The 24391-nt window shown below is 39.2% G+C and overlaps 1 protein-coding gene across 3 annotated transcripts in view; it reads left to right on the top strand.

Annotated features, from left to right (window-relative positions):
* PPP3CA (protein phosphatase 3 catalytic subunit alpha) overlaps nt 1-24391 on the top strand; it is a 311802-nt gene that overhangs the window by 146587 nt on the left and 140824 nt on the right. For all 3 annotated transcript variants that reach the window (XM_035030165.1, XM_035030166.1, XM_035030167.1), the window contains one exon: nt 4373-4573. In XM_035030165.1, coding sequence (XP_034886056.1) covers nt 4373-4573 — 201 coding nt within the window. The remainder of the gene's footprint in view (nt 1-4372; nt 4574-24391) is intronic.

Genomic DNA, 24391 nt, shown 5'->3' with positions numbered 1-24391 from the left:
GACTAATTCTGTGACCCTGGGCAATTCACTTATCCTCTCTCTGGACTTCAGTTTTCTCTTATTTGATGTGAGGGTGTCAGGAATCAATCTAAATGGAGAGAATTCTAATTTTCTTCCAAAGAACCCCAGGATTTGGTGAGCATGCCCTAACAGTCATCATGGGAAGAAGAGAGGCTGACAGTGAGCTACGCTGAATTCTTTTTCCTTTGGATGTACTTGAGGTGCCTTTTTTTTTTTTTTTTTTTGAGTAAAAAAAATTAAAGTGAAACAAAGGTTTGAAAAAAATCTCTAGGCTAAATGTTTTCTTCATCCGTGATTCTTTCTTGGAAGGAAAGAGGTCAGGTCGCAGTTATGCTGCTCTTCTTCCAGTGAAGGTATCACCGTGAGAGGGACTCTTGGGTATTTCCCATCGAATAGCAGGAGTCCTTTAATAGTGGCTAATGTGGCTCAGATTTGAGGAAGAGAAATCTCAGATACCTAGATCTACCCCAGAGTGAGAGCAGATCACTTCTGGCTACCGGGGCACATAGTGGTCACCTAAAACTGATGCGACCCAAATCTCAGGAGGAGACCCCTGTCTCTTTCAGAGGTGTGGCCCCCATTGTCAGCTAGAACCTAGGGCTAGAATTATGCTGGCGTTCCGGCTTTTCTGCCTTGGAATGTGTTTCTCTCTGATGAATGAATAATTGACAACAACTTCAGTAATCATTGTATAGATGCCAATATTGGATACACGTGATTTTGGTTCCCAGACTAGTAACCTTTCTGTAGCTCAGGTAGATAGATGAACTCTCTGGTGGCATCAGCAAATAGGAAATAAAAATACAAGATCATATTCTGTTCATTGGAAATCAGTCGCTGCCAGATTTGCACAGTCAATGACGTGGGAACTCGATCCTGGTCCAGGGTATTGTTTGTCTTTACAGCTGTCAGTGTGCTTTATGTTTGGAGTCAGTTGAGGATGTGTATATCCTAAATTTTAGCTACTTTGCTGTTATATTTGAGGAAAAAAGAGTGACACTGAGTGGCAGTTGTGAAGTGGAGAAAGCTGAGAGGGTTTCTATCTACTTTTACGATACTTCTAAGAAGACTATTATAACACCATATTCCATACTTAATAGGCAGTTACAAGAAAATTGGTTTGGGAAGAGTCAGCCAGATACCAACAGATATTTCTAAATTTTATTGGCATGCACAAACTCAACTCCTTCAGTCCTGGCCTGCTCAGGTAGCAATGAAAGCAACTTGTAATACTCAAAGCAACAGAGGGGAGGGAAAATCCAACTTTATTATATCAAGTGTAGCCATTTTTATGAGTTAATGAAAGACATGTTTTCTATGCACATTGGATTCTTCGGTCTAAGTAGTTTTGCTCGGTATTTGGCACATGTCTGCATGTAGGACGCTAGGTGAACAGAGAAAGCAAATAAATGTGACCTTTGTAAGGCTGGTATTTTCTTTATGAGCCAAACGGTGCACAGATACACAGATATTAGCCCACTCTTATTTTTGTCCCAGAAAACCCCTCTCTGGCTTACAGCATCTCTGCATGCCAACTTCGGCATCATCGATGCACATCTTGGTTCCCTGGGGGCCTTACCATCTGCTTACCCGGTACAGGGCCCCATGTCATCAGTGTCCCTATCAGCCGGCTGGAAACAGAGCCCTCTGGTTGGCCTTTTTCCTCTCTTTTTTGCTCCTGTGTATTTGGAACCAACTCCTCTGTGTCAGAGCAGGTAGCTTCACCTTTGCCAGTTACCTAGGATTAGCAATTACTGGAAGGTAGAAGATGGGCATCGAAGAGGGAGCATCTGTTACTGCAGTGATCTTGGCGTTGGAGAGAGCCTAGGGACTTGGACCAAGTCTCGTTCATGCAGGTGATGCCTCTCAGGGTGCTCTCCTTTTGCCTCTCACCTTCTTCAGTGCTTCGGCTCTTTTGGGTTTAGCCCTTTGATCTTGCTTAAGTTTAATAAGGCCAGCTAGTGCCTTTATATGCCTGGCAGTAAACCAGCCTCCTACCCTTCTGTGCTTCTATGATTTTTGCCTGACAGTTTTGCAGAGTCCCTTAAACCTTCACGGTCGCCCAACTCTTATTTTAGGAAATCACTAAAAAGAAAAAAAAAAAAAAAATCGGCTCTTTGCCTTACCCCAAGTGTCCTTTTGAAGTTTCTTCCTTTCCATTCCCCATCCTATGTCTGGGGGATTTTGAGGAGTTACCAGGTAAGATATTTTCTAATTACAAACCATACATAAAGACCCACGTTAAAAAAAAAAAAAAAATGTGGCCATCGAAATGTGTCCATGTGTTCTTCACAAGCATTATCTGTTAGGTAAGAAAAAGCAGGGAAGGCAAAGAAACAAAATGAAAAAAATTACCCCCAAATGCCTGAAGTCTAACGACCTAAATTCCTCCTTTTTTCTCCTCCTTGTTTAATTCTTGCCTTTGCTCTTATTGTACCCTATGCTTTGGCATTATGCATTTTGTGTTTTGATTTACATCGTGGTTTTGTATTATAGATCTGTTCTACTCTGAGCTGCCCCAAATAATTTTTGAAAATAAACGCGGTCTTCGTAAGAAAGGCTTCTCGGTGTGTTAGAATTGCAGTCCTAAAAACTGATTTCCTCCTGACTTCACAATTATTAAGCACTGTCTTAAGTCCCTTTTGAGAAGCAGTATAATGTAGTTCGATCGAACTGCTGGAGTTTGGGTCTACATATAAATCGCTAGGCGATTGTCTTGGGCAAAGTGCTTAATATTTTTAAGCCTCAAGTTTCTCCCCCACAGTAATGCTGTGAGGACTGAGAACACTGATATGTAAACACATGTACATATGTCTTACTCATCTTACAGCTTTCCTGCTGTGTCTGACTTTATTACCCAAACAATACTTGGCATAAAAGAAACACTCTATGAATGTTAGCTCCGGATATTACAACGTACTTCAGTTATTATAACAATGCTCAGATAGATGTAATCCACAATCTACAGGTGAGGCAACCGAAGCCAAAGGAGGTTATTTCCCTCGCCCAAGGTCATAAAACTGGTGAGTGCACAAAGCCAAGGCTTGTACCAGGTTCATCTGACCACAAAAGCCTCATGCTTATCCACTGAGTGTACTTCTGCCACTTCATTTTGGCCGCATAGAGAATCAAGTTGCATCCATTGGTATAGGATCACTTCCTGATTTTTCTTTTCTTTTAAGTACTTACAACTTCTCTTGGATAGCAAACCTATGCTATTAGATTGCACAAAATTTCTTGCTATAGCTCTACCATAAATCTTGCTCCTTTGAGAGACACTTTCAGGAAATTAGGGGGCTAGGTTTATTCCTGAATATCAAGTGTTCTTCCTCAGAGAGGAACCATCGTATGGAGATGTTCTTATGCATATGGCGTAATGAACGTGGCAGCTGAAAGTTTCATGAAACTGTGTTTATGGTCCTTCTAGATATTTCTAATAGATCTGAGTTGTTTTCGGTAATGACTCCTCATGTAAAATACACAAACAATGACTCATCCTCACTGAAGGGGCATATTGGCCATTTATCAGAAATTTAACCTTTATGATACCATCTCTAACCTAGACCTTTGGATGTCCTGGCACATTGTAGAAGTTTAGTGAATATCCTTCAGCTGAATGAGTGAATGAATGTATTCACAGATGTGAAGAATGACAGTAGCTACAGGAGAGGTTCTTACTGTTAAGTTACGGGGGTGTGGGTGAAAGAGAGAATGGTTCTGAGGCTGAGCAGTAAGTTGCGTTTGTTATTATATCATATTCCTAAATACGTGCATCTCCTCCCTGACACCATATTGTCCTTCACTGTTCAAGATGTTCCTTTGTCACCTGTGCACACGAATCCTGATTTCCTGTTTAATATTCAGTGCATTTTTGCCTTTTTGCTCTCAGATTTCTGCTCTCTCCTTAAATAGTGAGTCAGTTTACTCAGAGGTGTGACTTTAGTTGGAGGGGCAAATCTGGTCTGGCAGACCTTTCCCAGTAGAAACACCTCTTCTCCCGAGTGAGTTATGGTTGGATGTACAGAAACTATTTTCTTTTGTCGAATTGAATATTGCCTAACAGGAACATCTCTCTCTCTATTTTCTTTATTAAGTTAATCAGGATCTTCTAGATGCCAGAGATAGGTACTGGGTGAATAAGAAATATAAATTTCCTTTCAGCAAGCACATTACATCCAGAATCAAAGAAAGAAGGCAGTCTTTAATTCTTGACAGCCCTTGATTTTATTTTAATGTGGGAACTTTTAAAATACTCCAATAGGCGGTTAGTAACACAGAGAGATATTTGGCAGTTATTATTGAATTTTTGTTGGATTTGGCTAATGTAATAATTTGACTTTTTCTTTTTCAGCTGTCCCATTTCCTCCAAGTCACCGGCTTACAGCAAAAGAAGTGTTTGATAATGATGGGAAACCTCGTGTGGATATCTTAAAGGCACATCTCATGAAGGAGGGGAGGCTGGAAGAGAGCGTTGCATTGAGAATAATAACAGAGGGGGCTTCGATTCTTCGACAGGAAAAAAATTTGCTGGATATTGATGCACCAGTCACAGGTAAGCCCTGAGGATGGAGACTGCCCACTTGTAGCCACACTTTGTTCTTAACACCAAATCAAAAAATCCTAGATACCAATGAGTCTTCACATACCTCTTTCATCTTACTCTTTAACTGTCCAATTTGTACATGAAGGACTAAAGCTATGATACATATATAACTATTTTTTATTTCATGTATTGAATATCTGTAAGATGGTGATGCTCTAAAAAGTATTGTACAATTCAGAGGTGATGAAGATATTCTGACATAATACTTTACTTTGGAGGTGATCTTGTTTGTTGGTGGAAACACTAACTGGCACAGAGGACACAAAATATTTGTTGGGACAAGTTGGACAAGGTACACCGAGACTTCCACAGTGGTTGAGTAAGTGACTGAGTTAAAGCGGTCGTTCTCAAAATGTTGTCCCCAGCCTAGCATTATCATCTCATCCCTTGGAAATGTGTTAAAATGTCAATTCTTAGGCCCCGCCGCGAATGACTGAATCATGTTCTCTGGGGTGAGGACATTTCTGTTATCATCAAGTCCTCTCGGAGATTCCAAAGCACATTCAAGTTTGAGAACCACTAAAGTTTAGGGAGAGGCCAAATTCCATGCCTTCCTATAGTATTTTGTGCCTAGAAAATATCTTCACTTTGAGTTTTTTGCTGTTACCTCTTACGGGCAGATACATATTTTTGTGTAAGCGTAAATTCTCTTAGTCCATCAAAATTAAATCTTGTCCGAAAAAAATGTATGGTGTAGAGGGTCAAATATTAGAGGTTTTTGATCTATCCTTTGTAGAGTTTGCTAAACTTCTACGTTTTCACTTTTTTGAGAAGCTAAAAAACATTTGTTTTGGGGGCACCTGGGTGGCTCAGATGGTTAAGCGTCTGCCTTCAGCTCAGGTCATGATCCCGGGGTCCTGGGATCGAGCCCCGCATCGGGCTCCCTGCTCCGAGGGAAGCCTGCTTCTCCCTCTCCCCCTCCCCCTGCTTGTGTTCCCTCTCTCGCTGTGTCTCTCTCTGTCAAATAAATAAATAAAATCTTAAAAAAAAAAAAAAAAAAAAGAGAGGGCGCCTGGGTGGCTCAGATGGTTAAGCGTCTGCCTTCAGCTCAGGTCATAATCCCAGGGTCCTGGGATGGAGCCCCGCATCGGGCTCCCTGCTCAGCGGGGAGTCTGCTTCTCCCTCTCCCTCTGCCTCTCTCTCTCTCTGACTCTCATGAATAAATAAATAAAACATTTTAATAACAACAACAGCAAAAAACAAAAACAAAAAGCATTTGTTTTCTCTTTAATTATTATCATTCTGGCAAAGGAAAAAAATTAGACACAGAATATTATCCTTGTCAAAATAAAGGGGACGCTTAACGACTGAGCCACCCAGGCGCCATTTAAAAATATTTCACATATACTACTGATAGCTTCTTTCTTCCAAATCTTTATTACTTACATGATTGGCCTTCAAAGATATATTTGAGTGTTACTCTTAAGAGAAAAGTAAGCTCTCTAGAATACCAGACCAGACCTTCCTTGGTCAAAATGTCCCTAATGGTTCTTATTCCAAAGAAACTGGCATTCTTAATGTTTTATTTTTGGTTGGCAATGCAATTTTTCTTGCTTGTAATTCAAAAAATGTAATGAATGTGTTTGGAGCCAGGCAGCAGGAGAAATTAGCTCCAGTGGTGTTAACTCAGTTTTGGCCAGTGGTGAGTAAATCAGGCCATGGATTCACTCTGTGTGTATCACTGTGAATCCCATTTTCCGTGTGTTAAGATGGAGTCATGCCTTATTATTTCCAACTCATAGACACTGTGAAAAAATAAAGACAAAACAAATACGAACATGCTTTACTTTCTCAGATACTAAAATCCTAAATTTAATATCTAAATACTAGTTTGGAAGCCACCAGCAAAAAATAAAACAAAAAGCCAAACCAAATCAAAAAACTACTTCAAAAATTGGCCACAAATTCCACTTATAAATTAATGATAAAATATTAGATTTAAATGACATCTTTATCATTAAGCTTATTTGTTTTTGTTAAGAATGAATGGCTTGAATTTTGAGTTTATTTTTTATTTCATATGATAACGTGTGACTTGCAATGAAGAATTCATGTTAAGTTCACTAATGAGCCCCGTAGGTGGTAATGGAGGTGATAATTATAACTTAAAGAAACATGTAAAATAGATATTTAGGGCAATGTATTTTCTGGGATGCAGTCAGCTCTTCTGTTGGTTAGACTCTGTCCTGAAAGGACACATAGAGAAGATTCTGGAAGAGTCAGATTTAGGATGTTTTATCCCAGAAACCTTCTGGAGTCCATGGACTAGTTGCACCCATGTTCAATACAGATCTCACTGGGTTCTTTCTAGTGAGATACCAGCTGACAATTTGGCAGAGTTTGGGATATAGCTGTGAAGAGACTTTGGAAATCAGGATTCAATCATGTATAGCATTCCCAGGGGGGAGAAAAACCCCAAAACCTTTCAGATAGTGACAGAAGCAGCTATGGAGACATTACAGAATGTGTAGCACTAGTGAAATATAATCCAATCAGGAAAAACTTTTCTCTAGAGGAGTGTTTATATTTCATAACAAAGGCAGGATCCCAAGGAACCTCTAATAGGTTCCATTGTAGTGATCTCTTTTCCTCTTTTCTGGGAAGATATGGAATCATAGTGACAAAGGGGATAGAAAAAAATTATTTTAACATTTGGGTAAAAGGGAAAAAGAAAAAACCTTTTGCATATAATTCACCAGAAAGCTAAATTTATAGTTTCACATCCCAACCCACGAGTTTCTGAGCAAAAGCTGAAACCTGCAGAAATGCAAAATGAAAGCAGGATACATTGATCAGAGAATATTGCAATCCCTTTTATTTCAAGATACTTTTTATAAGAATCTGAACAATGTGTATTTTTAAATTTTGTTTTTGTTTTTGTTTGTTTTTTTGAGAGAGAGAGAGAGAAGAGAGAGAGAGACAGGAGGGGCAGAGAGGGAGGGAGAGGGAGAGAAAGAATCCCAAGCAGACTCCCTGCTGAGTACGGAGCCTGACAGGATGTGGGGCTCCATCTCACAATCCTGAAATCACGACCTGAGCCAAAATGAAGAGTAGTATGCTTAACCGACTGAGCCACCCAGGTGCCCCATGTATTTTTAAATTTAGAATATCTGTATATTCTATCTTTATAGATAGAATATTTTATTTTTATTTTATTTATTTATTTATTTATTTATTTATTTATTTATTTATTTATTTATTTATTTAATTTTATTACTGGTGCTAGGCTGTGCAATAAAAGACATAGTTTACACTTAAAAATCTTCAGGATAGAGTATTCTTTATGTAGTTCAGAACTCCACACTTAAGAAAGATAGAAAATTTAATTCAGTGGAGAAGGAAGAAGAGGAAGAAGAAGGTAGTAGAAGAGGAGGGGGAGAAGGAAAATAATATAGAGATACTATTTTATATAATATACAAATGATATATATATATATATAATACACAAATTCAAATAAGAGGTATAATATACAAATGAGAACCTGTAAAAAAGATTAAGAGGAAAGAAGCAAGGACTTTTAATGTAGTGGGAAAAACCTGAACCCTGACAACATGGTGGTATTCAAGTGGTATTAGAAATAATCTCTCACCTGATATGTGAGATTCCTGAAAATGGTGAGGTGAGTGAGTCCTGGTAGAAACTGACCAGTAACTTCTTATGTGGAATTCACCTTTAAGTGGAGTAGATCTGTAAACTCTCAAAATGAAACAAATGGCAAGTATTTTGTAACAAAAGCCCTCCCCCACTTTCCCTCTAGTCCTCCCCACTCTTAGTTTTTAATTCATAAAAATGTTTCACTCACAAACGGTTAGAAAAAAGCCATGCTAACATCTGTGCCATCGTTTGCCCCCGTTTTGAGAAAAACCTAGAAATTAGTATTCTAGTTATTTGAAAACTGGACATTATTTTATTCCTTGAGCGGGTCTTTCATGTTTAAATGAACCAAGCTGCCCAAATCACCTTCCCCCACTTGAAGTGTTTATAAAGTATTGAAAGGTTTATAGTTATTTAGGATTTTCTTTACCCTTCAAATTCTGTACATTTTATTTGGGAGAAGAAGAACCCGGGAAGCTGCCTAGTTCCAACCTGGCCTTTGCATGTGTACCTCTGGAGGAGGTAAAGCACTGTGTACCTTGCCGTCCGGGAAGTAGATTTAGATAAACCAGTAACCTTCTCCATGGGAGTAGAGGTGCCGATTAGCCAGGGGTCTGCGATCAAGACAAAGGAGGTATGAGGCATGTTTTGCTCTTTTCTCTAAACTAACTTGCCTGATTAGAATGGTAGCTGCTTCAGAGATTTAATATGAAGAATGTGTTTCTGTGTTGGAGGCATTTTGTCGAGGAATGTGTTTTCCTTCTTTGATTCTTTTATGAAAATTCAGTTGAATTTATCTTTGTTTACTTGTAACATACAAATGGAACCTTAAAACGTGTAGCCAAATGTCAGTGTGGCCACTTGCTCTGGACTGAATATTCATGCCCCCCCCACCCCAATATTCAGATGCTGATGTACTAATCCCCAATATGATGGCATTTGGAGGTGGGCCTTGGGGAAGTAATTAGATTTAAATGAGGTCATGAGGGTGGAGTCCCCATGATGGGATTAGTGCATGGGTGAGATGAGACCTCTCTCTCTCTCCTCCACCTGAGGATACAGTAAGATGGTCTCTACAAACCAGAATAGGGTCCTCGTCAAACACTAAATGTATGCCGGCATCTTGATCTTGGACTTTCCAGCCTCCAGAACTGTGAGAAATGTTTGTCGTTAAAGGTGTCCCGTCTGCAGTGTTCTGTTGAAGTAGCCCGAACCAAGATACAATTCATTTTGGGAATTCCATTTAATGCATATTTATTGAACATTTACCTTGTACTGGTGGTGTGGGTAATACATAGATGAATAAGACCTGGTCTCTGTTCTCCAACAGCTCAAAACAGGATAAGGAAAATAGATAATTTGGCCAAAGATATATCCATTAAACTATTGATTAAATTACAAGATATGATCTAGATTTATTTAAGCAAATTAAGAAGTATCCAACTGGATATAGCTAGTTTAAATCCAAAAGTTTTTTCTATCTTCTAAATGGCTAAGGTTTCCCTGACAGTGCCCACTGATTATTATATTCTATCTTTGATTGGAAGAAACCTTTAAATAGCCGTGATCCTAACTGTATTGAGTAGGGATTGAGAACTCCTTTAGAAGGTTAGGAACTGTGGATGGTAAGCACAGGAGGTGTAGTCCTTGACCAGAATACTCAAGCTCTAGTCAGGGCGTCAGACACAAAAACAGAGAATTACTATATAATTTGTTAAGAACTGTAATAAAGATGCCTACGAACTTAGTGTGGGAACTCAGAAAAAGGAATGCAGGGAAGCCAAGAAAGTTTTGACCGATTTCATGATATTTGAACTGGATCACATCTGAGAAGTAAAATTTTACTCTGTGAAGCATATTTTGAGCAGAGACAACAGCATATCAAAGGCGCCGGTGTGTGTGTGTGTGTGTGTGTGAAGTGGTAAGACGTGGTTTTGGAGGTTTGCTGTGGGAAGCCAGGGTCTCAGAAGGGTGTGGGGGTGAGGGTGGGGGGAGACCGAGGTTGGAAGGTCCAGGTTGGGTATGAGTCTCTGGCAGGCAGCACTGAGACATTCCAATACTGCTCTACAAGTCTTTGAGCAGGGAGTTACATAATCACATCCGGGAAGAGATGAGTGGAATGGAGTGGGAAGGAAGTCTTGGGAGAGGCTTTGGTTGGGAACCTCTCATATTCTCCCAGAGAAGCCAAGATGATGCCTTTGGCAGCGTAGGGGATTTGGATATGCTTTTGATTACAGGTCTTTAAAGAAAATGATAGTTAATACTAATTTTAAAACATCTGATAGTTCGTACTTAAAAATCAGTGTCCATTAAAGACTTCTTGAATACGGTAGGTGGTTTATGCAAGGATCCAATTTCCTACATTTGTCCTTGAAGTTTTCATACTTTCCTGTTTTCCCTTCAACTTAGCAGAGAACATTCCCCTCATTTGTAAAGCAAAAGCAGACCAGAAGCCCAGGTTTTCGAATCGCGTGATTTAGAGCTCATTTTCTGCTGTCTGGGTGGAGGGGATAGGCCAGCATTAGCTGGGCAAACTGCTAATCTCTCCAGTTCGTCTGTTTCCTGCAGGGGGGGATTTGTCCCTGGGGCAGCAAAGGATTCCCTCAGTGGCTGTGTCTGCCATTTAGCATGTCAGGCAGTTGCCAGGAGAACCCTCTGGCTTTGTTCCTGGATATGAGAGTGGACCAGTGGCCAAGTTTAAGGTCATGGCATTCCTGCCCTTACAGCAGCTGACGTCAATTAGGAGAATTCCCCATGCCTTTACTCTGGGGAGAGTTAAGTGGGGCTAAGAATCCAGTGTCTTTTGAGACCAAAAAGATCAGTGTTTATTCTCCTCAAACTATCATTTGTCACTATCAAAGCCTAACGTGGCCTTAGTTTATATGGGGATAAAATATTACTTCTGGGGCATTTTGCCCACTTAGATTTCAGTGGCCAGATCTCGAGGGCCTTCCCTTCAGCCAGAGGCCTATTTTGGTACCCAGCCCACTGCTGGCAGTTAGTGTATTTCAGTCCCGGCCTGTGGCAGGAGCACATCATTTTGCAGTCCTTATTCACCTTAATTTTGACCCTTGATTAAAAAAAAAGAGAGAGAGAGAAGAAAAATGTTGATAAAAGTTAACTGGGTGAGAGCAGACTCCTTTTCCATGAAGTGTTTACCTCTCTGGTTTTGCAAGGTTGGTTTTAGGAAAACCATCTTAAGCGGGAGAAAAGGGAGTCTCAGCAGTTTGAGTCAGTGTTTGTCAAAATTGAACATGAATCAGAATCACCTGAAGGGCTTTATTAAAACAGGTCGCTGAGTCCCACCTCCAGAGTTTCTGATTTAGTAGGTCTGGAGGTGGGCCTGAGAATTTGAATTTCTAACAGCTTCCCAGGTGCTGATGATACCCTTGATCTGGGACCGCACTGTGGAGACCACTGGTTTAAGTGACTGGTCTGAGGTCTCCTAGCTAGTAAGCTGAAAACCTTGCTTTTTGAACAGGCATCCATCTACATACCTCATGCTTAGCTATCATACTATATTACACACACTATTCTGCCTCTGTATAAGATTTTTAAACATCAGGCATTTTCAGTTCCTTTCACTAGAATTTCTTGTCGCTCATTACTGGAAAAAAAAATGTTAAGAATGCTATTAAAGGTTCTCAAGAAATAGAAAAAAATAAATTATTTCGGTTATCGATTATTATTGGTTATATTTTATTTTTTTACTATTTTTTTGAGAGAGAGGGGAGTGGGAGAGAGCATGAGAGGGGAGAGGGTCGGAGGGAGAAGCAGGCTCCCCGCTGAGCAGGGAGCTGATGCGGGGAGTCCATCCGGGACTCAATCCAGGACTCTGGGATCGTGACCTGAGCCAAAGGCAGTTGCTTAACCAACTGAGCCACCCAGGGGCCCTGATTGGTTATATTTTAAATAAAAATATATTGCTATAATGCAAGGGGGCCAGACAGAACAATAGTGCTTAGCATATTTGGGGCATAGAGTTTATCTATACAGTTTTTTCTAAGTGAAAATCTTCATAGTACTTTTCTTTTACAAGCTCTCTGAGAGTGGACTGTATAGAAAGCTATGGCTGGGACAGTTTATAAAGGGTAAAAAAAAGGGAAGACTGAGATCAATATTATCTGTAAGTGAATTGTTTGGTAATGAATGGAGTATTAGATTAAGAGTAGCTGAGCCATAGTCCTTCAGTACTTGTGTGTCATGAACGAGTCAGTAATAACCTACTGACGTCAGTAAACATGTAACCCCATCCAGAGGAAACATTTGACAGTCATTACACTTACATCATAATTACCACAAACAGATATTTTGCTTTAAGATGCAGTGTACCCTGTCCTTTTCAGTTTGCCATAAATCGGTACTTTTCACAAATAGTGTTTAAGCAGCCCTGGTAAGGCGATGTCTGTTGTTGTTTGTTTTCTTTTTTCCTTTTTTTTTTTAAGATTTTATTTATTTGTTTGTCAGAGAGAGTGAGAGAGAGCACGTGCGTGCACATGCACACACACAAGCAGGCAGAAGGGCAGAGGGAGGGGGAGAAGCAGGGTTCCCGCTGAGCAGGGAGCCTGATTTGGGACTCGATCCTGGGATCACGGGATCCCGGGATCATGCCCTGAGTCGAAGGCAGACCGACTGAGCCACCCAGACATCCCATCTGTAGTTGTTTTCATAGGAAGATAAAAATCCCTAAAATTATTATCCTTAAAACCTGAAAGTTATCCCTTGGAGTAATAATATTCTGATTGCTTTGGAGAAGGTTGAAATATATTAATATATTGTAATCAATATTACCATGGCTTGAAGAGAAGTAGTGTTTCAGATAATACCGGAATTCTCCAGATGAGGAGAGAGCATCTTCCTGGGTATCTCCAGGGAAAAATGTAGATGCCCTTCCTTTTGTCTAGCCGGATTATATTTGTGTTTCCAGTCTCATCTCATGTTACATTTTCTCACTGAAATGTCCCTAATCATTTCAAACTCCATTGATTTTATTTTCTTGTGGGCCAGTAATGTGTATAGGTTTTAATGGACATTCCTAAATACTGGTCACAGACTGGTTCTGGTTTGTGACAAAGTTTTTGTTGGTCCAGACTGAAATTATCTTTTTCAATTTAGTAAGAATGCTTTCTTTTTGTATGTGCAACTATGGTGATAGTAGATGGTACTTGTTTTTTTATAGCTTTTTGGTGAACAAATTAATGGGTTATTTTGTTGCAAGGTTAATATTTAAATTCTTGTTTTTTCCCGGTTACTGTTATAAACACTGTACTTTCTAACTCGTAGTTTTCACACAGCCCTATGCAGGAAGTACTGTTATCAGCTCCATTTTACAAATGAGGAAACTGAAGCTCAGTGGGGTATCATATCTAAGTTTATCCATCTAGAAGGTGCCAGAACTGGTATTAAAGCCCAGACAGCTCAACTGCATCTATTCCCGTTTTATTTGGGCATAGAAGTGGACTCTACAGGTCCATGGAATCATTAATTCTGCTCAAGTAATCATATAGTGTGGCATTTAACAATATTGTACTGATTTTTTAAAATTGTTTCATGCTGTTATCCTATTAAATGTTAACATCTGAGGATATAGATCTTGTGTTATGGTTTTGTGGATGTTCCTCTGTTTCAAAATAAATTTAATGTAAATGCAGTGCTGATTTGCACATAGTAAATTATGAAAAAATATAATGGAAGCATACAGGCACCTCTAAAACAGAGTACACATCCCTGTATGTGTGTGGATGTGTCTGTTTCTGTGTGTGTCAGTGTAATCATTTAAATGAGCGTTATCTTTTTATTCTGTTCTTTTCTCCTCAATAGCTATTTGGTTTTTTGTGTCTTAAGTGGAGGACATTAGACATACAAGATGCTGGATAAATAAAATAGATGAACTTATCAGAAGTCGCTTCTTATAGAAAAATCTGTGGTTTAATTAGTGGATCAGTAAGGGGAAAATAATATTAAATTTTGAGGCAGCTGCTTTACCACTATTTAAAATGACCATCTGGGCATAGAAAATGTATTATTTAAAATATTAAATACTTTCATGCACATATTCTTGCCAATGTTAATATATATTCTGTGAGAGATGACCTTTAGGCAATTCAGTCCTGGCTTGGTTTTTGTCTGAGAGTCAGATAGCTTGTCCTTTTACTAATTTATCCAGCTCTCCACCAGCATCACTGAGTGAGCATTGTCTCATGAAATAATGTGAAAGTCCATGGAAAGGTTTGGGACATGAGTCTATCTGTTGAAGGGGTAAAACAAAAAACACAAAAAAATCACACAAAAAAACCCCAAGAACTATCAAAAGTTCAGTGTTCATTTTTTAATATTAAACACTGAAAATCAGGAAATGTTACACATATGTTTATTATATGTTTATTATTAAATGTTTTATATTTATTTATTTATTTATTTATTTATTTATTCCTAGAGATACATATATATATAGCTCCAAAAGTAAATTACAAACTGGTAACAAGTCTCCCTTAAGTTGCTTTTATCATATGAAAATAACATTTCTCATAAAATGTGGTTTGTAGAAATAGGATTTTATGGATTATATGACAATAGAAAAAAACCAACAAACAAACCCCACATCCAGGGGATAATCAAATCTTTTTCAGAGATTTTCATGAAACAACACCGTATTTTAATATTCTGAACAAAATTTAAATTCCTGCTATCATTTGGTCACTTTTTGACTGTAGTTTGGTGTATAAAATGCTTCCCTGTAATTAATTTCTGTTCACAGTTGATATTGTGGTCCATGTGTTGCCAGTTTTAGACATAGCAGCATTGTTTCATTCTGTTCCTTAAGATATCTAAGGTTTGGACACCAAGGCTTTTGAACTTCAACTTCATGAGAGTCTTAAATGTAGGCAAAAAGAAACTTGACCTCTTTTTCTCTTTCTTTAAGCTTTTCTTAATTTTTTTTCTAATGCTGTCTCCTGAATTATTCTCTTTCTTGTTTACAGTGGACAAAGCCCTGTGAAAGAGTAAAATGCGGATTAATGGGAAGGACAACTGTAGATAAAAATTAAGGAAAGATAAAATTTTTTTGTTTTTTGTTTTTAATTAACATATAATGTATTATTTGTTTCAGGGGTACAGGTCTGTGATTCATCAGTCTTCCACAATTCACAGCGCTCACCATAGCACATACCCTCCCCAATGTCTATCACCCAGCCACCCCTTCCATCCCACCCCTCTCCACGACAGCAACCCTCAATTTGTTTCCTGAGATTAAGAGTCTATTATGGTTTGTCTCCCTCTCTGGTTTCATCTTGTTTCATTTTTCCCTCCCTTCCCCTATGATCCTGACTTGTTTCTCAAATTCCTCGTATCAGTGAGATCATATGATACTCGAGGAAAGATAAAATTATTAACCAGACTTTCTTTTTCTGTTATGACTCCATTTGTACTTTTTTTTTTTTTAAATAATAATTGATGTCAAGATCACTGTTTGATTTACAGTGCCTTTCTTTTCAGATTCATGCTCTTTGTTATATTCACGACAGTATTATTGTTGTGTTCGTTGGATTTTGTGATTAATGTCAGACATTTTGATATTAAAAAATTGATTTGGAATTCATGAATTTGATTCCTTTTCAGAAACGCAGTTGTTGACGTGATCTCCACCTGTGCTCTCTGATTTGAGATGCCATCTGGTGGTACGCGTTCGATACACCGAGTTGTGCTTTTCACGGCTGTCAGAGTCTTTATCCTTCATTGCTTATGAAGGTGAATATTTGTTGAAATGACTTGCAAAGACGTCTGTCTCCATTTCAAACAAAGGATCTTTTGTACCTTACTTTCTGTTTTCTCAAAGCAATATGCCTGTGTGCTTTGGTCTTTATTAGCATAATCTGATTCTTTCTTAAAAAAACATTGAAAATCAGGCTCTGATTTTAGGAACTTAATTGAGCTCACAGAAATTTGTAGATATTCAGCATCTCCTTTAAGATCCTAATTACATATGTTTTTCATTTCATTTTTAAATGGTAAATCTGATTGGGCATTTGGATATCATGTGATGAATAGGAGATTACCAGATAATCATAAACATGAAACAAATTACTCGTTTGAAATTCTCTTCCTCATGTTTTAAACATTAAAGGCCAGTTCCTTCAAAGGTGGACCTCAGCTTAATCTTAACGACTGCTTTCGTTGCCTTCTTCAAGAGATAAGCTGGTGATACTTATTAAATATATATCAAAGCTGGGTGGAAATTTGGAAAGTTAATTGTCTGCATTATTGATATGAAATATCCATTCCACTTGAGAACCTGAACTGAGGAAATGTCAAAAAAATGAGTTTTTGTTTTGTTTCATTTTTTTTGGCTCTTTCACATTATTTGTGGCTGGTTAGCTTAGTTTATTGAGGGCATGGCGGCAGTGAGGCAATTTCTAGATTCTTTCCCCTCTGTGGGCTGTTCAGCATTCTCAGATTATACTCAGACTTCTGGTTCAGCCAGTTAATCTGCGGGGGCAGGGGGAGGGAAGAAAGAGAAAGAAAAGAAAAGAAAAAAGAGATGGAATGAAAAGAGGTGAGAAAAGGAAGCGTGATTTCATCTCTGCTGTGCCAGTCACCTGAGGTCCATCTAAGGACAGTGCCATTGCCTAATGACAACGTGACAATAATTTTACTTTCACCCTCTGTGGTATCAGGGTTAAAAATTATGGGCTTCTAAATTCGCATTCTGGATCTGCAGTTTTCTAGCTGTGTACCACTGGGCAGCTTATTTCACCTCTGGAAACCCCAGCTTCCTGATCTTTGAAGAGATGAGGTGTTAGTCTCATGCCTGTCACTCCCATAACGTGAAATGCTGCAGCCATATAGCACTTAGACCAGGCGCCCAGTCAAGAGTAGCTGCGCTGTTATTGCTACAACCGTTCTTGTCGTGGCTGTTACTGTTGTTGCGCAGCTAATACTCCAGCCATCAGTTCTCTTCCACTCCTGGGTGATTGGAAGCCCAGAGAGCTTTTAACTGTGAATCCGGGTTTTATAGCAGACATCACACGTGTCCTTTTATGGAATAGGTCAATACTGAGAGGGCTGTGGAATGAAGGAGGGAGCAGACAGGTCCTCCTGCGGACAGCTTCCCACCGCTCATCCTTTCTAAACTGCAAATGAGTTTCAATTTTAATTAAAGAAAAATAAATTTTTTATTTGTGGACATTTTTCGTGCAGACAGTACCTCAGAAAGAGGTTGTGATTTCAAACCTCACCCTGGGTGTAGAAATTAATAAAAATAAATAAATAAATAAACTTTATTTAAAAAAAAAAGAGGGAATGGAAAAAATTAAAATTTCATATGCCTGTGAAATGTGAACTATTAAGTTATCTTTTAAAATTGGAAGTAATTCAAATATGGGAGGGTGGGTCTTGCTCAGGCATCCTGTGTCAAGTGATAATTCTCCATATTTGACAGCTGAATATCATTCTGATGCAAACACATTTTCATTTCAAATTTGAGTGATTGACTTTTTAAATAATAATTCATGGAACTACCAATGAAGTGTACATTATCTAGATTTTTTTTTTTACATTATCTGGATTTTACATTTCCCACGTAATATGCAACTGTAGATTGCTCTCTGACATTTAAGTCAGATAAATGTGACTGAGATTTCCAGTGATTTTTTGTTTGTTTGTTTGTTTGTTTTTTGTTTGTTTTCTTCCATCGGCCACCCTAGGGCCAAAAATCAATGATAAATGGTATTTGTCTTATGTGTATGTGTAAGTCATTGTATGTTACACGTAAGACAAATACCATACATTGACACATTAAGGTTTTCATTTATTGAACATTATTTTAAGGTTTTCATTTATTGAACATTTACACTGGTACAAACACTCTGCTAAATACATACATACAATGGTGTTGAATTTCAAGCATCAAGTTGCAAATCCTAGAATGGTTTAGAAAGTCTTGAGTGTTCATTGTCCATAAATGTCTTCAGTCTCATCTAATACCTGTTTCCCTCATTATCTCTATTTCCTGTGACCTGTCTACAAAGGCATTCTTTCACTTCAGCTCTTTTCAGGTCCTTGAACGTACCACCTTCCCTTTCAATAAGAGACTTAGCACATGCTGTTCCTTCTTTCTAGAATTTCCCTCACCCCATACACACAAACAATAATCTTGAACAGTCAGATTTCAGCTTAAATGTCACTTTGTTAGTCTTCAGGGAAGCCTTCCCTGACTAGCCCCTATAGTACCATGTACTATTTCTTCAAAATATCTATCATAGTAATAATATTATGTTATTTGTGTGATCATTCTATTGAGCTTTCTCTTCCTCACTAGACTGTCAATTTCATGAGGGCTGACCCCTTGTCTACTTTTGCCCACCATTTTATCCTTACCATGTAGCATAGTGACTGCCTCATGGTAGACATTCATTAATATTTGTTAAATGAAGTGATGCATGCATAACCTCAATTTATAAAGTTTATAATATTCCTTATGACCACACATACCATGTGTCAAAGAGAACCAGAGCCAGACATCAGTTAAAGTGGTAAAAAAAAATAAAAAAAATAAAAACATTTAATTCCTAAACTATTGCAAAGGGGAAAAGAGACCAGTAGAGAGCTGAGCTCAGTTCAGCATACAAGGACAAGTGGGAATTGATAGCCCAAGAGCGGGGCAAGGAGATTTGTGGATGGAAAATTACTAAGAGAAGATATCAAGGGTACGGAGATTCTTGCTAAAGGCAGACCAGGGTGATCAGATATCAAGGATAGGGGATTCTTGCCACTACTGAACAGGCAAGCTAAAGACAGGGTCCAAAGGATGAGGCCTGGAGGAAAAGAAGGCTCAGAGGAGCCTGTCTAAAGTTTGGTCAGAGAGAGAATCTTTGTCAGTCCCTCCTCTTGTTCAAGGAGAGAAGACACATTCTTTTTCCCTCTCAACAACATAAGTCCATTTTTCATTCGGTCACTAAGGACTGAATGTTCATCAAGGACCAGATGAATCATCTGTTGAGACTTGGTGACAACTGCTCTACTTTGTTAACCTGGAGACATTTAGTAAGAGAGATACCTATGAACATAAACAGAAAGGCAGAGATTAGAGGCCGAATCAATCTATATGCCCAATATCATAGGCCTTCATGGGTCTACCAGAAGTCCTAGAACCTGCCGTCTTTCCTCAGTGGTGTCAGCGCCGTGGCAGCAATGCAAGGAATTTCTTCATTTGTCTCTGGCACCTTCCTGATTATGACAAAGACATGAGTTAGATTAGTGGGACAAAAGTGCAGCAATCAGTTCGACTCCATATCCAGAGTGATACAGTCATTGAGGACAGTGTACTGGGTTTCTCGTAATTAGCAAGTCATAGATTCGAGGCCAGTAGTGATGTTGTCCAAGAACATGGCGAACTGCTTCAACAATGAATATGACTCTGTTATTGAATCAAACTTCTTCAAACAGGTGATGAATTATTTCAACCAGGCAATGAATTCTATCCAAAAGGTGACAAACCTTTCCCCAAAAGTAATGAGGTTGTGGATGGAACTTAGGCCCAATTCTGTAGCTGTATTTTCTAAATCATCTCTACAGGAATTGAGATCACCTACAAGGGAACCTATGATGTCCTGGGCACCTCTTTGGTTGCTACAGTGAGAGAGAGGAGAACTGAAAGAAGTGGGTCCTTATTTTAGAGATAGTTCAAGAAAGGAAGAAAATTGTGGAGGATTAGGTATAATGAAGAGATTGGGAAAACTGGCAGGTTAGCAAGATCTGATCCAGTCGGCTGGTGGCAGCCAATAGTCTTGGCTTCCACTGACAGAGTTAAGAATCATCAGGAGCTGGTCAGGAGTCATAGAAATAATTATCTTTTAGTTGAGGGTGACTAGAGAATGCAGATTTTGGGGGTGGGGAAAAGATTTGTCAGAGATAGTTCACGTGTAGTTGGGTTGGACCTGAGGAATCAGGCCAGCAAGGCTAATGGGGACCTTTCCATCGAGATGAGGAATGTCAGAGGGACCGGTCTCAGTGTGGGAGCCTTATGTTGCATTTAGTGGTGGCTAGGTAAGTGTAATGACAAATGCCCATTTCAAGAAAGGGACTGGTTGTAAAATTATGATGGAAATAGCCATGACCCTTGCAAAGATACACTGGAATAGGTTTGAGGGTTGACTCATGATGGGTAATTGTCCAGTTTAGAATGATGGAGGGAATGGGAAGAAGGGTTATAGCAGAGCAAGCATTATGATTGATGAAAGGAATCTGGGAAGAGTCAGATGTGCCCACTGGAAAGGGAGCAGCGTACTGACAGTCTGTCCAGTGGAGGTCAATAGACAGTGTGACTGTATTTGTCTGGTAGAATAAACTATTTTAAGGGTCAGTTAATGATCATGATTTTAAATACATTTTTAAAAATGTAAACATTAGCTTTCTTTTCAACCAGATTTTGATTTTCTGTTTAAGTAAGACTTAATGCGAAAGCTGTTAAATCTTCACCATACTACTGGCAAAAAATAAAACTTGAACATTTGTGTAGAAAGTAAAACTGAAATGGAGCATGAATGTGCTCACCTTTGTGTTCCAGGTTCGGTTTTTTTCCCCAGTAACCTCTACATGGTGTATGTAATGGGAGTGCTGTCAGGATGGGGCTCTGCCGCCTAGTGGCAAGATCATTGGCTTTCGAATCAGACAGACATAGGTTTTAATCCCGCTGCTGGCAAGTTACCTAACACATCTCTCTCCTTTTACTCATCTTGCAGATGATCAAAATAATTTTTACCTTACACTGCTGTGAAACCTGAGGTAACGTAAGAAAAGTTCCTCACACAATACCTGAGGTGTGGTAGGATCTCGGTGAATGAAAGTTATCGTTCATTACCATTAACATTGGTACATACGCACTCAGACTCCCAAACCTTCAAACGTGGGGTGCCTGGGTGGCTCAGCTGGTTGAGCATCTGCCTTCGGCTCAGGTCATGATCTCCAGGTCCTGGGATGGAGCCGGGAGTCAGGCTCCCTGCTCAGCAGGGAGTCTGTTTCTCCCTCTCCCTCTGCCTCTCCCCCTGCTTGTTCTCTCTCTCTCAAATGAATAAACAAAATCTAAAAAAAAAAACAAAAGAAAGAAACATCAAACAGTTGCTGATTTATTCAGTGCTAAATTCCTATTTGCCCTTTTGGTACGAATCAGAATTCATTACAATAATTCATGATCGAAAATTCAAAAATTCCACTCAGAGAATTTATGTAAACTGTTTCCTTGTTTTGTTTGGTGTGCTTTCTTATTCCCTGATTTCTCCTTTTCATCTGACTCACAGATGAGTTACTTGACGTTTGTTTTGGTTCCGAGTGGAAGGATAGTTGTTTTGTTTAGGATCTTCTTGTCATTATTATACTGAAAGAATACCTTTTTTCTGAGCGTAACAGGAAAAGGAAGATAAAAATAATGATACCAGTGAAAACGATTGTCCAGAAGCGGTGAGAAAGAGTACGCATTGTGAATCAGGAATCCAGGGAGGTGGTGCCCGTCAGACAATTTCTTCCTGCGATTCATGAGGTTATTTGCCATGATCTCAAAGCCCCTTTTAGTGTTGATTCTATGAGTGTATTTCTTACTCCAAGTACATGTTACAGGACTTCAAAGTGAATATCTTGATTAGATACTTCATTAACCTTATCAGGACTTCCTCCTGCCACCCTTTCAAAACATCTCTGTGTCAAAGCAACAGATAACCTCAGCTTTTGTTACTGTGTGATCTTGCTTCCCACCATGTGATGGTTTCCTGACCATTTCAGAACCACTGGTTTTATTTTTGTGAGTTCTTCAATATCCAGAATGATTTCTGTCATTAGCAACATCATCTGTGTTATAGCTGCAGCTTCCCTGCCCTTCCCCACGTGGCATTTCTTTTTTCTTTAAAACATAGAAGGGTTCCTTCACCAAAATACTTTCTCTTCTTTAAGTATATGCTCTTTATGCTTTTCTAATATAAATAACAAGTAAATCGGCTGCTTTTTAATTTGAATGATTTTTGGTAGCTATATTAAAAAAAGCATTGTGAAAAGGGAAGGGATTTGTGAATTTTAAGTAATATATTCTGATACATCACCATGACATAATGAGAAATATATATTTGGTTCCCACCCCCGGTTTCTGACACAGAGCTCCTAAAACCCGTGTAACTTCCCGAGTCATGGGAGTTACAGGAGTATCTCACGCAGCCCTGCTAAATACCTTGGAGTTTCCTGGGTGATAGGAGCATCTTTTGTTCTAATGAGGCAACTCTGAGTGGGCTCCTGGAGGGCTTCAGGGTGGGTGTGGGTCACCAGAAAGACCAAGCTATGATTAGAAGCTTGGAGCTTTCAGCTCAACCCCCATCTTCTAGGGAGGGGAGAGGGACAGGAGATTGAGTTAATAATCTATCATGTCTGTGTGATGAAGCATCCATAAAAATGTCTACGTTATGGGGTTTGGAGAGCTTGTGGGCTTGTGGACGCAAGCACATGCCAAGAGGGCAGTGCACCGCAACTCTACAAGAACAGAAGCTCCTGCACTTGGGATCCTTCCTTACCTTGTCACGTGCCTCTTCCTCTGGCTGTTCATCTGTATCCTTTATAATATTCATCCTGAAAACCAGTAAATATAAGTAAATGTTTCTCTGAGTCTGTGCCCAGCAAATTATTGAGTGAGGTGGGAGGAAGGGTGTTGTGGGAACTCCCAACTTTGTAACCTAGTGTGGCAAAAATATGGGACCCTGGGGTTGGAAATTGGTTGGTGTGGAGGAAAAGCCCAATGCATATGGTGCCAGAAGTTATGTAAGTAGAGAAACAGTGCTCCTTTAATCGTATAGCTCCTGATGTTTTTTTGGATGTTGACCTCTCTTACTGCATTTTGTTGTTATTTATTTATTTTTTTAAAGGTGGAGGGATTTTTATAGTGGTTGTATATTTTAAAAGTAGTAACTTAATGAACACTTTCTTTATTCCTCTAAGGGTTAAAAATTTGCTCATATATCTGATTGCTGGCCATATCAATCCCTATTATTAAATTCTTGACTTTGAAAAAATATGTGAATTTTTTTTCCCTGTGATTATTTTCCTGCTGTGAACAGTCATCTTAATTTTGTTTTTGGGAGAGATTTAGAGATCACTTCAGCTACCAGCCTCACGGATCAGGAAACCGAAGGGCACTGGTCTGGCAAGGTCACTTCCTGCTTGTTAGTGCTGAGGCAGGCCCAGAACCCCTGTCCCCTCCTCAATGTCCCACTGCCCTTCTTTGTTCTGTCACCTGTTTGCTTCTGAAGGACGATGGAGAACGTTGGTAGTTTTACTTCTGCAGCATGTTTGGTGCTACTTTTGCCCTTTACTTTCTCTTGTCTTTATTAGAATTGGATGTACATTTATATACATTTAGTGTATTTTAACAGTTGTTCTTAGTGGTAGATTTGAGTTTTTCTACTCTTTCCTAGCCTGTAGATCACATATTAACTCACTTTTCCCTACTAACCTTTAAATAGAGTAAGCCCTCAATGTCCTTCTCATTTTGTCCTTGACCTGGATTTTTCTTCTGCTTCATACATCACGGTTGGCAGCTTGGCACAGGCGTGATGTTTGTCCATTCCATGACTATCCTTATTTAACTGCTGGAAATGTTTCCCTCATCTTCCCCCATGATTACCTTTAAATGTCTTCAGACTTGAGAAAGTTGGGTTTTGTGGAGACCGCATAATGCCAGTGGGAGTCTACCACAGATCTCCATTCTCTGTTTCCTGTGGAAAATGGAATAAAATAGAATGTTTTAGTTTCCCAAACTTACTGCACGGTGTGGTAGAATCAACCTCATTCATTCTATTTGTGCCTAAAGAGCAAACAACATTTTGCCCCTCTCCTGCTGAGGTTTCTTCCTGGCCAGCTCTGGCAATTTGAAAATAGAAAGTAGAAAGTGTTTCATACACCAATGACCATTACTTCCCAGTTTCTTCCTTCTCATCTAGCTTTCGGCGCCGACTCAGGCATCTGCATCTTTTAGTATTGTTGTACAGCCGCGGAATCATAAACTACTCGATGTGTGCATGCCATAGACAGCTTGAACAACTTTTGGGCTCCTCCAATACTCCTTCTTTAGCAAACATGCAAATAGCATCGTAAAAAAGTACTAAATCTGGAGGGAACATTAGGGATAAAAACAACTCAAGTAG

Source organism: Mirounga leonina, unplaced genomic scaffold (assembly GCF_011800145.1).
Source record: "Mirounga leonina isolate KUSES-001 unplaced genomic scaffold, KU_Mleo_1.0 Mir_357, whole genome shotgun sequence".
Taxonomy (NCBI): Eukaryota; Metazoa; Chordata; class Mammalia; order Carnivora; family Phocidae; genus Mirounga; species Mirounga leonina.
The sequence above is the reverse complement of the archived record's forward strand: the minus strand, read 5'-3'. Positions and strand labels throughout refer to the sequence as shown.